At 32.3% G+C, this 14,008-nt stretch overlaps 1 protein-coding gene across 1 annotated transcript in view; it reads left to right on the forward strand.

Annotated features, from left to right (window-relative positions):
• Positions 1–14,008, forward strand: part of LOC143236096 (ubiquitin-associated protein 2-like) — a 57,506-nt gene that overhangs the window by 1,427 nt on the left and 42,071 nt on the right. Inside the window, exons 3-10 of the mRNA XM_076474366.1 lie at positions 1,005–1,115; positions 2,233–2,446; positions 2,868–2,949; positions 3,465–3,499; positions 4,581–4,742; positions 5,177–5,235; positions 9,270–9,361; positions 12,428–12,647. Of these exons, the coding sequence (XP_076330481.1) occupies positions 1,005–1,115; positions 2,233–2,446; positions 2,868–2,949; positions 3,465–3,499; positions 4,581–4,742; positions 5,177–5,235; positions 9,270–9,361; positions 12,428–12,647 (975 nt within the window). The remainder of the gene's footprint in view (positions 1–1,004; positions 1,116–2,232; positions 2,447–2,867; positions 2,950–3,464; positions 3,500–4,580; positions 4,743–5,176; positions 5,236–9,269; positions 9,362–12,427; positions 12,648–14,008) is intronic.

Consider the following 14,008-nt stretch of genomic DNA (forward strand, 5'->3'; position numbering starts at 1 on the left):
TCATGGTATATGAATAAATTTGGCATAGAAACTTAGTTAATAAAGATACAGTGGAACCCCTAAGTGGCCACCCCTTGAAAGCGGTCATTCAATCACAGTCCCTTTTTTTGTTTACATAATCCCTAATTATGTACAGTGGAACCCCTCTAATCAGGCCAGTTTGTCTCAGTCCCGAAGGTGGCTGCTTTAAAGGGGTTACACAATATTAATATTGCAAAAGTTTAAAGTTCTTAAGTTTGTAAAGAAATATTTTTTTAAAAGTCCTCAGTCTCACCTTTAATACGAGAATTGCAGCATTTGCTCTCTAGGTATCCCCCCTTCTTTAATTTATTTACCACTTCTATGAGTACAGAATTTAATGTAAAGTGCTTATTATAATATTATCACTCAGGCAAAGCTTGCTACTTGTAGGTTTCTACCTTATTTGAGCAGAAAGCCATAAAATAGAAAATCGTATCTCTCTTGCCATGCTCATCTGTCATGTTGACTTTCTTACAAATTGCCAGTAGTTTTATGTGACAATACTATATTATTTATAATCTATAGAAAACCAGAGTTTTAATATCTCAATTACATATATTACTTTTTTGTCTGTTTCACTTCAAGTTCAAACATTATTCCTTTGGGATATACATCAGTGAACTTAGCTAAAATATTTAATTAAATAATGCACCTAAGTACACAGGATAATAACATACTATTTATTGAATAGTGAATTTATTCAACTTAGTGATTGGTAAAAGAAACTGAATTTTTTTAAATATGAGCATTGAACAATTTAGATAAACATGAATTAAGTATTAATGGATGATAATTTCATATTTTCTTAATATGTACCGTGATAACTTCCTTTGATATTAATAGTAAATTTATGGCAAGATTCATGTCTCATGAATTCTGAAAATACAGACTTCTAAAACATCAGTGATATCGAAACTTTTATTGTTTATTACCATTTACAATTTCAAAAGTGTCTGTTGCTCAAAATTTAATATTTGTATCAGGTGATGGAGATAACAAAGAAATCAAAAGATGATGCTGTTATTGCTCTACATGACTGTGACAATGATCCTGACAAAGCAGTTACATTGCTTTTGGAAGGAGACCAAAGTGAGGTATATTTTTAAAGTGTTACTGCTTTGGGTGCATAAAAGCAAGGGGAAAAATCATTCATTGCAGGGATACAGTATATTGCAATGGTTATTTTATATAAATAAAATTAATAATTTGTAAATGACCCTAAGGCTGAAACATCAATATTTTAAATATACAACTGATATTTGTGGCACTCTTTGCTATGCTGTCATGTGTATGTTGTGTAGCAGCTAAATTGCTAGTTAGTTGTGACACATACACCATGTGAGGCCTAATGAGGTTGCATGGAGAGCCACTTTTGTGAAAGAAATTGTATCAAAGAAACTCATCTGAAGCATTCAAGCTTATATAAACAGACAGTGTATATCTTTCATGTGTACATAAAACATACATATAATAATATAGCTAACACATTCAAAATGATCTAACACTGATTATTTTTGTCTGCCACAAAAATACTATCCTGTTGTTCATTGACAGTCTGACTGAAAGGTCATTCTCACACCAAATATTAAAATAGTTTCCATCCTACAGTTTTTATATTTAATTTGCAAAAGTAACCTCTAAAACCATTTTGATAAATATCAAAACATTTTTATTTGTTTTGTGTAGTGGCTTATAGAACGGCTTAGGGTTACTGAAGTACAAGCTTTTAGGTCATAGCTTTATCACCTCTTGGCTTATTTGAGATTGCATTACAACTTTTGGTTTTGGAAGGTCAGGCCCTTTTGTATTTGAGCATGCATAAGGTCTTGTAGATACATTTGCTCTAATTCAACTAAAATAATTTCAAAATGAGAGTTGGCTTTTGGAGATCATAATGAGTAACAAAATTGAATCGGGTATATGCGTGCCCCTCAAAAATAAGACTAATAAAAACGAAAACAAAATTTTGCAGATTAATTTATTCTAATCCTACCTAAAATAATTTTAAGTGCTGCAGCTGTTATTAATTCCCTGTTGCTTCATTAAAACTTTACAATTTATCCTTTATTTTCTCAACTCTGACATTAACTGTAGTGAAATGTTCAATCTGAAGTGAAATAAAAAATGAAAAATTTGAAATAAATTCAGAAATGCATGTAATTTTCATAATTCCAAATGTACTTAAAATGTTAAGTTTTATTGCTCTTTCAGAGTAAATGGGAAACAACTGGCAAAAAGGAAAAACACCGGCAAGTTGCAGCCCAGAAACCAGCAGAAACTTCAGTAACAAATAACACTAGCCCGACAAACAACAAAGAGAACAGAAACAAGAGTGAAAGAAGTAAAGATCGGGAACCTAGAGAGCGGGATGGATTTAGAAATAGAGGCCCTCCTCGTCTAAATAGAATGGGTGGGGGAAGAAACTGTGAGTTTGTGTTTATATACAGGAGATCATTGTTGTTAAGACACCAGTATTCTATGATGTGAAAATAAGTGGAGAAAAATTGCATTACATTATTTGAATGATTTTTCTTGCATGTTGAAGGTAAAAATGTTCATATTACGATATATGTCTTGTATGTTATATACTTTGATATTTGTAAAAATAAAGAAACAGTGATATTGTTATATTTAATTTCCTCTTCAGATGGTAATTCATAAAGTTATTTATAGTGTAGTAAAACTTAGCCTTGTACAGAATAAAATTGAATTTAAAGCAGCATTCAGAACTTTAGTAATATTTACTTTTAATCTTTAAACAACAGTTAAAATCCTTTCAAATATCAGAATCGGTATGTTGTATTCTTTGTTATTTGTAGTTATCTTTTTTTCTTCTATCTCTCAAGGGCGCAATAGAGAAAATGAGAAAAATGAACGTAATCTTGAAGAAAGAACATCAGAACCTAACCGTGAGACCACGAGGTGGAAGTAAGTTGTATTTCAAAATGAGATATTTTGTTAATCTCTTTAGATTAATTCTTGGAACTAAGTAATTATTTATAGAACATTTTATTACTATTCGAGAAAGAGAGGGATAAAAAATCCAGGGTGACAGTTTTGGGGTATATGATAGATTTAAGTCAATTGCCATGGGTATCCTTTCCACAATGTTTTTTGGTCTTATATTCGTAATTTTATTAAACTACTTTTGTCTATACTACACCAATTAGTATAACATAAAATTGTAGCTAATAATGTAGATAAAATAACAGATAGAATATAAAGTTTTACTGAAAACAAATATTTGAAATGTATTTAGGAGGATTTTAGAAGTTACACAAATGTGAGATTTTTGAGATGAAAAGTATTTTTAATCTTAATGTGAAAATCACTTTGCACATGGAACATTTGAAACAAATGCTCTGTATCCATAGCCAGTTTTTTTATAGTTTAATAAAAATTGATTTTTTTATATCTGAAAAACTTGCAGTGTTTACTGATAGATTGACAGAATTTGTGAAGATACATTACATTGAAAGTTAGAAGTATTAAGCACATAAAGACTAAACAAGTACAAAGAGGTGACATGGTCAGTGAAATAGACCAAGCCCATAGTGATAGAGTTAACAGAGTGGATATGTGATATATATGGTGGGAGATCATTTCTGGCAGGAATCATGAAAGTTCTTGGAGCAAAGCTCTCTGTGTAAAATTTAGGATCGTGAAAATTTGAATTGAATATGATTTAATATTTTAAATTTAAACAACTACTTTAGTATTGGCCATCATTACTTGCACATTTTCCAAAACACTAAGTTTTCTTGTTTTACTTTTATTTCTTTTTAAAAAATTAACTTCACATTTATGAAATATTGCAAAACAAAGTTCTTGGTTAAAAATTAGTCAATGACTTGTTCATGAAATAATGGCAAAGTGCACTTGTTTCTTCCTTCTATGAGATAAGTCACATAAAGAATAAAATGTGTAATATTCTCAGCTGGGGTGACAAGGTACTGATAAAAATAAGTTTTGGGATTTGAAACTTCTTTCTTTGAAAGCATAACTTATTTGTCACCCAAAGTGGAAAAATAATCATTTTGGTAGGAAACCACTAGAACAGTAAGCATAGCTAGAGCATCCTGCTTTTGATCAAAATTTGAGAAACTGTTTGTGATATTCATTTGTTTGCCCATTTATTCAATACTTCACTGCACATGATTTTTTTTGAGAATCTGCTTGACAATTTGTATTCGTAAATATGTGAAATAAGCAACCTTAACTCCTGTAGATACCAAATTTCCTGCTTCTTAATAAATATTTACATCTTTATTGCATACTTGAACCATTAATTAATTTATTTTCGTAAATCGTTCTGTTGATTATAGCTTTTATATTTTGACTGTACAAACAATAATTAGCTTAATTTATGTGGTGACCTCAAATGATGGTCACAGATATGTATTATAAAGTATTTAATATATTTTAGACAATTTTATCAAGTAAGCTTTATTTATATTTTGATGTAATATTTGGGATAGTTTTATTGTTATGAACTTTTTAATAGGGAGCATTTAGGTTTTATGAGTGGAGTCCTAGAATATTTTCTTAATTTTGTTTAGGGCGAGGGAGAAGCAGAGGTGGAAACAGGAGTAGAACGTTTCAGAATCAGAAGATGGGTGGAGGATTTGGTGACACCTTTCCTCAGTCTATTGATACATGGACAAACAGCACAGCTGAGCAAGCAGAAATGGGAGTTGGAGGAGATGCGACTATGTCTGTTGGTATGTTAGTAAAAGTGTATGGATGGTTTTTAAATAAAACTGGGTAGCATAAAGTAATGTGACTTTTCAGAAAATTTAAGAGGAATCCTAAGCTTTACTTGGTAATACATTGTAGTTTTTTCAACTATCACTGGGATATAGTCACTAATATTTTATATGGTGTCTTTATTAAAAGCTGTTATTTTAGAATATGTAGGATAAAATTAAATTATTTGTAATGTAACTGAGTTATATGTGGTTATACTTAGTAGAAATAGAAAATTTATTTGTATTATTTTCATCTATTACAGTATTTTATTTATTTATTTTTTACAAGTTCTCTCCTTTTTGAGTTTTTTACCAACTGTATTAAAAGTTTAAATATTTTAAATAAGAGCATGGATATAAAACAAAAAGTCCAGATGTACTTCAAACTAATTGAACCCAACACTCAGGTAACTGGTCAGATATTGCTGCAGTAGAAGATTGGAGTGAAGAAGATTGGACAGAAAGTGTAAGTTACTGACATGACACATTTCATTTTTAACCTGACTATACACTATTAAGGAATAAGCTTGTTTTTAAAAATAATTTAAACTAACAGATTATTTGTAAAAAAATATAAGTTATACAGAAAAATTGCACATAGTTGTTTTCATTAATTTCAAAATATATCCTGCAAGACCCCTTTCATTCCCAGCAATTCAGGGGTGAAGAATTTTGAAAGTCTAAAGTATATTAAGTAATATAAACCTTTATAGAATAATAATACTGTTGTAACTATTAATAGAAGTTATGTTTCTCATGTAGTGTCTTACCAATTATGCCATGAAAGTTGATATATAGTGGTGGCTTCTTAGTTACCAGAGTTAGCAATACAGATGTCTTCTTTAAAATATCCACGTATTGGATGGCTAAAGTTCCCAATGTGTGTAAATGAACATTTGTGTGTTTTCATTTAAATCTGTGCATCCAATCTTAATCTTAAGGGTCCCTTGTATTTCTTTGGCTCCAGTATGAATATTTTGAAAATCTAAATTTAGGTAACTAACAACCTTTAGGATTATAAACATGTTTTTACAACATTCATATGTTGCACTATATTTAATAATTTTAGGTTTTTGCTTGCTATATACAGCACCATTTGTATTTAAAAACAAACAAACCTTCCCAAACACTTTGGAAATAATCAGTTGTTTACTGTCAAATGAATGTATGGAACATTAGAACTGATTAATGGAGTAACGTTGATGATGTGTTTAAATTCTTTCTCATTAAGGATCTTTTAACCATTAAAGTCGTGGGTCCAACATAATTTGGTCCATAAGTAGTTTAGAAAAATATGTTTAAAAGTATTCATAAAACTCCATGCTTGAACACCATACACTCCTATATTTCGATTTTTAAATTTTCCAAATTATAAGTTTAGGATACTGTTCTAATACCAAATCTTTAGATAGGTATGAGATTCAATCCCCCTACCCCCATCTCATATTTCTGGAGCTCTGACATAATTTAAAAACTTGTTCTGTGTGTGTAGAGGGAGAGGCAACAGTACACACAAATTTTAAAGTAATTTGGTCAAAAATTGTGAGATTAAAAATCAATGTAAAAATGGGTATGCATTTAATAATTACTACATGCGTGTGGCTTTTACTATTGGTCTCTTGTTGAGAGATATAACACAGCCTGTTTGATATTATAGATTATTATATTATCTATAAATAATCATATGAAACAAATTTATATCCAGCTTTTTCTCAAAAGGCAATGAATGTGAAATGTAATCATTATCATTACTCTGTTTTGTCATAGTAGTAATATCAAATAGAGAAAGAATATTAACTTTTATGTTGAATCTTTATATTATCTATTTCTGTACAAAGTCCTCTAATGAGCCAGTGATAAATTTACTGACTTAGGTGCTAAAATACAGGGTATGATTCTCTTTGGTGGACATAGCAAATAGCCTATTCTGGCTTTCCTATGAAAAACAAATAAACTTTCTGTACAAAGTGAGTAAATTTTTGACATGCTTTGGAAATGTGAACCTACGCATACTGTAACTTGGAATCTGTAAGTTTATTTTCAAAAAATTTGACAGGCAAGTAGTAAACATATGTCTGTTACATATAAAACACAATTTTTAATAAGCTGTTTCGATTAATGATTTATCTGTGAATTTCTAAAGCATATTCTCAACCTGAGGAAAAGAAATATTTTCATTCTTAGAATTAAAACTTCGCTTTATCTTACATTTCATAATTCTTTTGCAGAACCTTTAAAACATCCATCTATGAAACTATTTTTCTCCAGCCTAATAATTGTATTAAAGTTATCACTACTTATTGGAATAGAAAGTTAGAACATGAAACAAAAGATAAAAACATTTGTTTGAACATCAGTTATCACCAGATCTTCAATTTAATATCTTCAAAGTTTCATTCATTTTTCTTTGAACATCAGTTTAATTTTTGATGTTTTACTGCTCTGAGGACTCCAGAAGTGCAAGAAGTCACAATGGGAACCCTGATCACATTTCTGCATATGTATATTTTAAAAAACAACAACCTTAGTTTAACCTTGAGAGCTTGTTTGAGTCCCTAAGCTCTTGAAATTTCACATTATTCTAATTTTGGTACAAAATTTAAAAGATTTTTACCATTTATATATTTTAGTTGCTTTTCTTCAAAAGTTTTTAAAGATAAAGAAAAGCAATTATTTTAGGTGTTCATGCCCATTTTTACTTTACTATTCTTCAGTAGCCCTACCTTTATTTCCACATTGTTGGTTGTAGAAAAGAATTCATGGAGTCCTTGCTTTCACATTGTAAAGTACAGAAAAATACATTATATGCATTAGAGAATCTCAAAACTGTGGTAAAACTTTGATAAATGAACACTGTACCATTAAGGGTAGACCATTTCAATGTCTCTTTTTCTACTATTTATAACCAAAATAAAACTTGGTAACAGGCACCTAGACATTTTGGATTAAGGGCAGTGTCTTGGGTCTTGTTCTGTTTACAGACACTTAATAAAGTGGGCAGTAATCTTTACATGCATGTACAGTGTACTGCTAAATTCCAAACATTCCAGAACATTGACCAGTATTCAAACACTTGTAATGTTTATTTGATTGTCTCTGAACCATATACTATAATAAACATTGTCACACATTTAAAGTGCAATTGTATTACTCTGGAGAATTCTTGTTGTAAGCACTTTAGGGTATGTAAGTTGATAAAATTCCCATCATGGTTTTGGAGCAAGGGTCAGGCTTTTTTTTTTTTTTTTCTGCATGTGTGCTTTGTTGCTCTCAAGAGTATTGTATTACAGTATTAGTATGAACAGTAACAACACAAGTGGTAATTTATTGCTTTATCTTAATCAGATTTATAATTCAGTTATTGACAGTAAACTAAACAATGAAAATAAATGTGAGATATTTAGCAATTTAAATTCTGAAGAGAAGTACTTTTAAACTTTGTGACCAATAATGAAGAATAAAAGGCACAGCAATTCATCACCTGAGACATCCTGTTGACAATGCTCTTTGTCATGTCAGCGTACAATTTTTAAACACCTCTGTCCTACAGACACCAAATGAAATGAAGATCCTTAAAATACAGAAATTTAATATGATTATTATGTAATCCAGCCTTGCATGGCCTCAGTTTTTATATTAAGGGCATCTTGCTATAGAGAGCATTTGAACACAGTCAGAAGGGTGCTCTTAATGTTGAGGTTTTACAGTATGTACCATAATTTAACTGGCCTTCCAGCTAATCCATATAGGTAAAAAAAATTCTATCTGCTTGTTGAAAATGGCCATCCCAGTCAAAGACTGATGCCAGCTGCCAACATAAACACATCAAAAAGAAATAGCCCTAATAAGATTGTTATAGAAGAAACAAATGCTTATATTAGTTGTATACATGTTCACCAAATAAGTAAATGAGGTTGAGATACCTACCCTGAAACCTACAACACAACAGGGCGATAATCTCTGGTTTATTGATTATTTCAGTGTGAATGGAGAAGATAAGATGGTCATATTTTATATTTTGGCATTTTATTATGTTCACTTTATGCCTAGAATTAGATGGATGTTAAAGGGAAGAAGGAAAATATACCAGGGAGAATTTGGACTATGAGAAATCTCACATGACACAGAGAAGTGAAGATTGAGAACTGAATATTTCCTTTTCAAATTACAGAATTATAACTTTAAAATGTAAACATTTTGATTGTACACTATAATTTGATGCCAAGTGTATTGATACACATTTATAATAAATTCTGAAAATAAATATGTAAAAAAGTGTGCACTTTCACCGTTCCGTATTGAAACACGTTAAATTCTTGCCACGTCTTCATCATCTGGGTGCTCAAGCTCTTTTTGTTTTTCAAACATAATATTAATTAGAGGGATTTGTTCACATCAGTAACTTTCTAAAAAAAAAAGGAATGTACATAGATGTTTTCTGTAACTAGGTTTAGGTATTTCAATTTACAACAGTTAGTGAGGGTTTATCTTTTAATTTAGTTGACGGAAACTAAAGTATTCACCCCAAGCTCCAGTAGTCATCTCCTGCCAGGAGTACCTGTGGATGATGCAACCTCTCATCTTACACACAGGTGTGTTATTATGTCCTATAATTATTGTAATATAATTAACTCTGAAGAGCTATTTGGTGAAGCAGTCTAATCATTCTTAAGTATATGGTATTGGGAGTGTATTTAACAAGATGTACATCATTCGTTGATCAGGTTAAAGTTTGAACATTCACACAAATAGATAAATTATTAGTTAAACAGTGCTGCATAATTAACTGTTTTTGTTTATTCATGTTATTTAAACATGCATGATAGTATCTGTTTCACAAGTGTAAAATATACTTCTAAATTTTCCCAACTCAACATCTACTTGAGTATAATCAGGCAGTTTTCAGAATTTTAAGCCCAAATGAAAGAGAAGGAACTTACTATTTTAATGTTTCAGGAAAGTCTGGTAGAACTTCATTTTTTTTTTTTATTATTATTGTTCTAATTTTATTAATTTCGTGTTACTGTGTTGTGTTGTGTGATTCACTCTTCATTGTATTAGTCATGGATGCAGCCCATACATTTTATGATCTCTGGATGTTGATTGCTGGCAGTATTTATTGAAAATGTAAAACAGTGAACATCATAAAATTGTAAACAGTGCTCTGGCAATTAAAAATTTGATAGATTGATAATGTTGTAGAATATTAACATATATTTTTCTATTGTTGATTTTATCTTTGGTCATAAAATATTTTGCCAGGATCTTTGGTGAATGTTTTCTCTCAAAGAGTGTCATGGATAGAAGGCTAACAGAATTATTCCACTAATAATAAAACACTAATCAATATGATAGTCATTTTATAAATTAATTTATATTTGTATGTCAGAGCAACAAACATTTTTGCTTACGTTTATTTGTACTAACAATGTTATTTCATGCACAGAGGTTTATTTTATGTGTATTCACATAAGTACACAGGACATTATTTAACAGCATTTTTTTTCAGCACCATTATACCTTTGTTATATCATTGTTATCTGGTTCTTCCCTTGGTGTGGATTCCTGTTTATGGTGAGAGGACCTCCCAGGAAGGTTCTGTTCTTTCAGTTTACCTCCTCTGGGATCTAAACATCCACCCGCATCTTTGCCGTGCGTGGCGACCCTTGAAGGGGAGGAGAGGATCCTGGTGGTTGAGGGGTCCAACCCTAACACACCACTTTGGCCTTGAATTTCTGTAGACGGGCAGCCTTTGGGTGGCTTCACTTGGGTCAGTTGGCTGGTCCACTTGGGCTAGAGTCAACCAAGTACCAGTGTTGGAAGTTCTCATCGGGTGTTGTGGACAATATGTCTGATGCTGGTGTTTGGGTATAGTTTGAAACGACCCATAACATTAGTTATCCTGAAGCCGAAATTGCTGTCCGCCACTCCATCTCAGACATATGCTGCTGCACTGCTCCACAACTACAGTAGGAGTGCAGACAGATCTCTCTGTACCTTAAGAGTATTGTTTTCAAAACAAATGAAAAGCCTTTTGACCTCCATGGTTAAAAAGGTTGATGAATTGACTTATACACCCATCTCTGTTCTTCCCATACAGTCCAACAAATCTCGAGATCCTCATCCTTTGGTTTCAAATACAGGCATTTCTTCTGATACATCCTTTTCTCCAGCCCCATGATGCAAAACAATCATTCGTTCGCATCCTCAGTCACTGGAATCCCCTTCCAACAACAAAGACCTGCCCGATCGACCCAGGGCAGGATCCGTGGAGGTTGATAGACCTCCTCCAAATAAGGACAATAAGGAAGAAAGACGTGGTCGTAAACAGAAGGGTTCTCCAGCCACTTCGCCTACCCGTCATTAAAAATGGCCACCTTGATACAATGGAACTGTCAAGGTTTATGTTCTAATGTGGATGATATCAAAACACTGATTGCTTCCTACCATCCTGTATGTCTTTCCTTACAAGAAACATTTCTAAAATCTGCTGATACAGTCACCATTCGGCAGTTTTCTCTGTACAGAAATGACAGGCTGTGTGATGGACAAGTATGTGGAGGGGTGGCACTATTGGTTGATCAGCATGTGCCCACCCTATCTTTGTCACTCAACACACCCTTGGAGGCTGTAGCCATCTGTGTTTCCTTGGGTCATACCATCACATACCTATGCTCTCTGATCACAATCTTTCTCTTTTCAATACTGGTTCTTCCACTTATTTTCATGCACCTAGTCAGTCCTTTACCACTATTGATCTCTCAGTTTGCTCCCCTTCATTATTTTCCCATTTTTCATGGAGGGTTGACAATAATCCACTAGGCAGTGATCATTTTCCTATACTTTTGAGAGAGACTGGCTGTGGTCAGTGCCACCCTACCCTCGTGCCCCGGTGGAAGCTGGACCAGGCAGACTGGTCCACTTTCACTGCTCTTGCAGAACTTGATCCTGCAATTGTGAATCAGCCATCAATAGGCGATTGTGTGGCAGCAGAAACTGACTGTATTATACAAGCAGCTGCTCAGTGTATTCCAAAAACCTCTACACATTTTCCACAATATCCTCATCCGTGGTGAAATCCTGCTTGGCACGGAAGGCTTAAAAACGGGCCTGGAATACTTTCCATAGATATCCCATACTTTTGAACCTCATCACTTTCCAACTATACCGGGAAAAGGTTGGTGGGTAAGACGCCAAAGCCAGAAGGAATCTTGTCAACATTGCTTTTATATTTTTCTGTTTTTCAATGACATTTTGTTTTACCTTAATTCCCTTTTATGTATTTTACTACATTTAATTTATTTTACCTTTTACTGTTCGTTTAGGCAGATAGCCTCGCTGCTTTGTGCCATAAAGCACTAAATCAATCAATCAATAATCCTGGTTCTTGGTAACAGAAGCCTTTTTATTTTTTTCATTTTTCATGGGTTTATAATGCCCTGTGCACATTTTCTGATTTTTCAGTTTTTATTTAGAAACTATATACAACTCGATCAATCTGCATGTAATTAAAATCTGCAGTTCAGCTTTGAAATTTTTTTTCCTGGTATATATCACCATAGGTAACTGGTAGTTCTTTATCATTAAATTGAAATATTAAACATTTCTGTCAGGATTTTGTGATTTGTTAATTCACTTTTTTCTCCAACATTTCATAGCTTGGGTCTGGCTGGTCTTCAGAAAAATAGCAGTAGTGGAGTTAGTCTAGGAAATCAAACGGTGCTTCCATCTAATGTACACTCCCAGCATGTTTCTGGAGTTCACTCCTCTATGATGGGTTCTCAGTTAAATCAATCCACTACTCAAAGTGCACCAAACCAGTTTAGCATTAGTCAGTATGCTCAGCAAGCAACGGAATCTATCAAGGCAGCAGTAGGGGTAAGTTTGTGTTTGCATGCACGATATATATATATGTATCACACATCATACAATAATACTTCCTTTTAGCCTTCATTTATGACTATTTTGTAAAACACAAGATCCAATCTTGGGAATAATGTATCCTCACAAAAACCGATTTTGTCAAAGTTTAAAAGAATTTTATACACAAAAAGTGACATTTAATTCTTTTCACTAAAAACATGCTATTTATCTATTGTGGTTATTTTCACTCAACCTGTGACTTATTCTGAATAATGTATTTTCAAGCATTATTTAATTAAATAAAAATTAACTGCAGTACTATGAGCAGTGTAAAAAAAATTAGGGTTAACTCTGACAATTGAAAGGAAGAAAAGATTTGATAAGTGTTTTATTTCTTGTTTTTCATGTTTATTCTTCACGTATGGTTATAACAGCAATTAAAACTTAAAAAATATGAATATTTTTAGGTAAATTATGATTAGATTTAGTAAAATAACTAATAGTAATAATGTTTCACAAATTGCACACACACAGCTGCTGGCACTGGTTTCAGTAGCTCATTGGTAATGTAATTCAATAAAGTAACTTGAGCTTGCATGTTCCCTTATACAGAAGACAGTAATTAATCAAGTGAGAATTAGTACTAGGTTCATGAAAAGAACACTGTATGAAATAAACATTATACAAGGATTGAAATACTTTTTTCAGAAATTTGGAAAGGTATGAAGTAAATTTACCTCATACAATGTAAGTAACACTGCTAGCTGACACTAGGCTCAGTGGTTATGATAAAAATGCATGCTACACAGTGGATATGTTTTCATTTTAACCTGTTTCATATCAGAAGTGTATAAAAAGATGAAGTATCAGTTCACAACAGTTGGATTGTTAATCTAATTTCTTCAGTCATGTTTCTCCCAAAACAGTTTACAGTTTTATGGTATGGATGAAAGCTTGTGAGTTTTGATGGGCTTAACTCTGTTTATTGTCTCTCTAAATACAGTAGGACATATAGTCACTTTTAACTCAGTGGGCTTTTTTTACAACTATTTGTGATAACAGTTTTATTCTTCAGATAATAGGGTTGCTACAGGTTGGCTTGGGGTACTGTTCAGAAGTCTTGTCATAACTATGGCTTTTTTCATTAGAGCCTTGTATTATTTGACTTTTTTTTCGTATAGTAATATTGTTCTTTACAGAATATTCAGAAAATGCTCTGACAAACAACCTTCATCCATAGGTTAGCCCTGTGACTTTGCTCTGTGGAATGGTTAGGAAATGTGCTGTTAACCAAATATTAAACAGGGAGTCATGCTACTGCAAAACATGAGACTGACTCTCTGTAATAGGTATAATAAACTGTGGGGCCATGGTTT

Source organism: Tachypleus tridentatus, chromosome 13 (assembly GCF_004210375.1).
Source record: "Tachypleus tridentatus isolate NWPU-2018 chromosome 13, ASM421037v1, whole genome shotgun sequence".
NCBI classification, from domain to species: domain Eukaryota; kingdom Metazoa; phylum Arthropoda; class Merostomata; order Xiphosura; family Limulidae; genus Tachypleus; species Tachypleus tridentatus.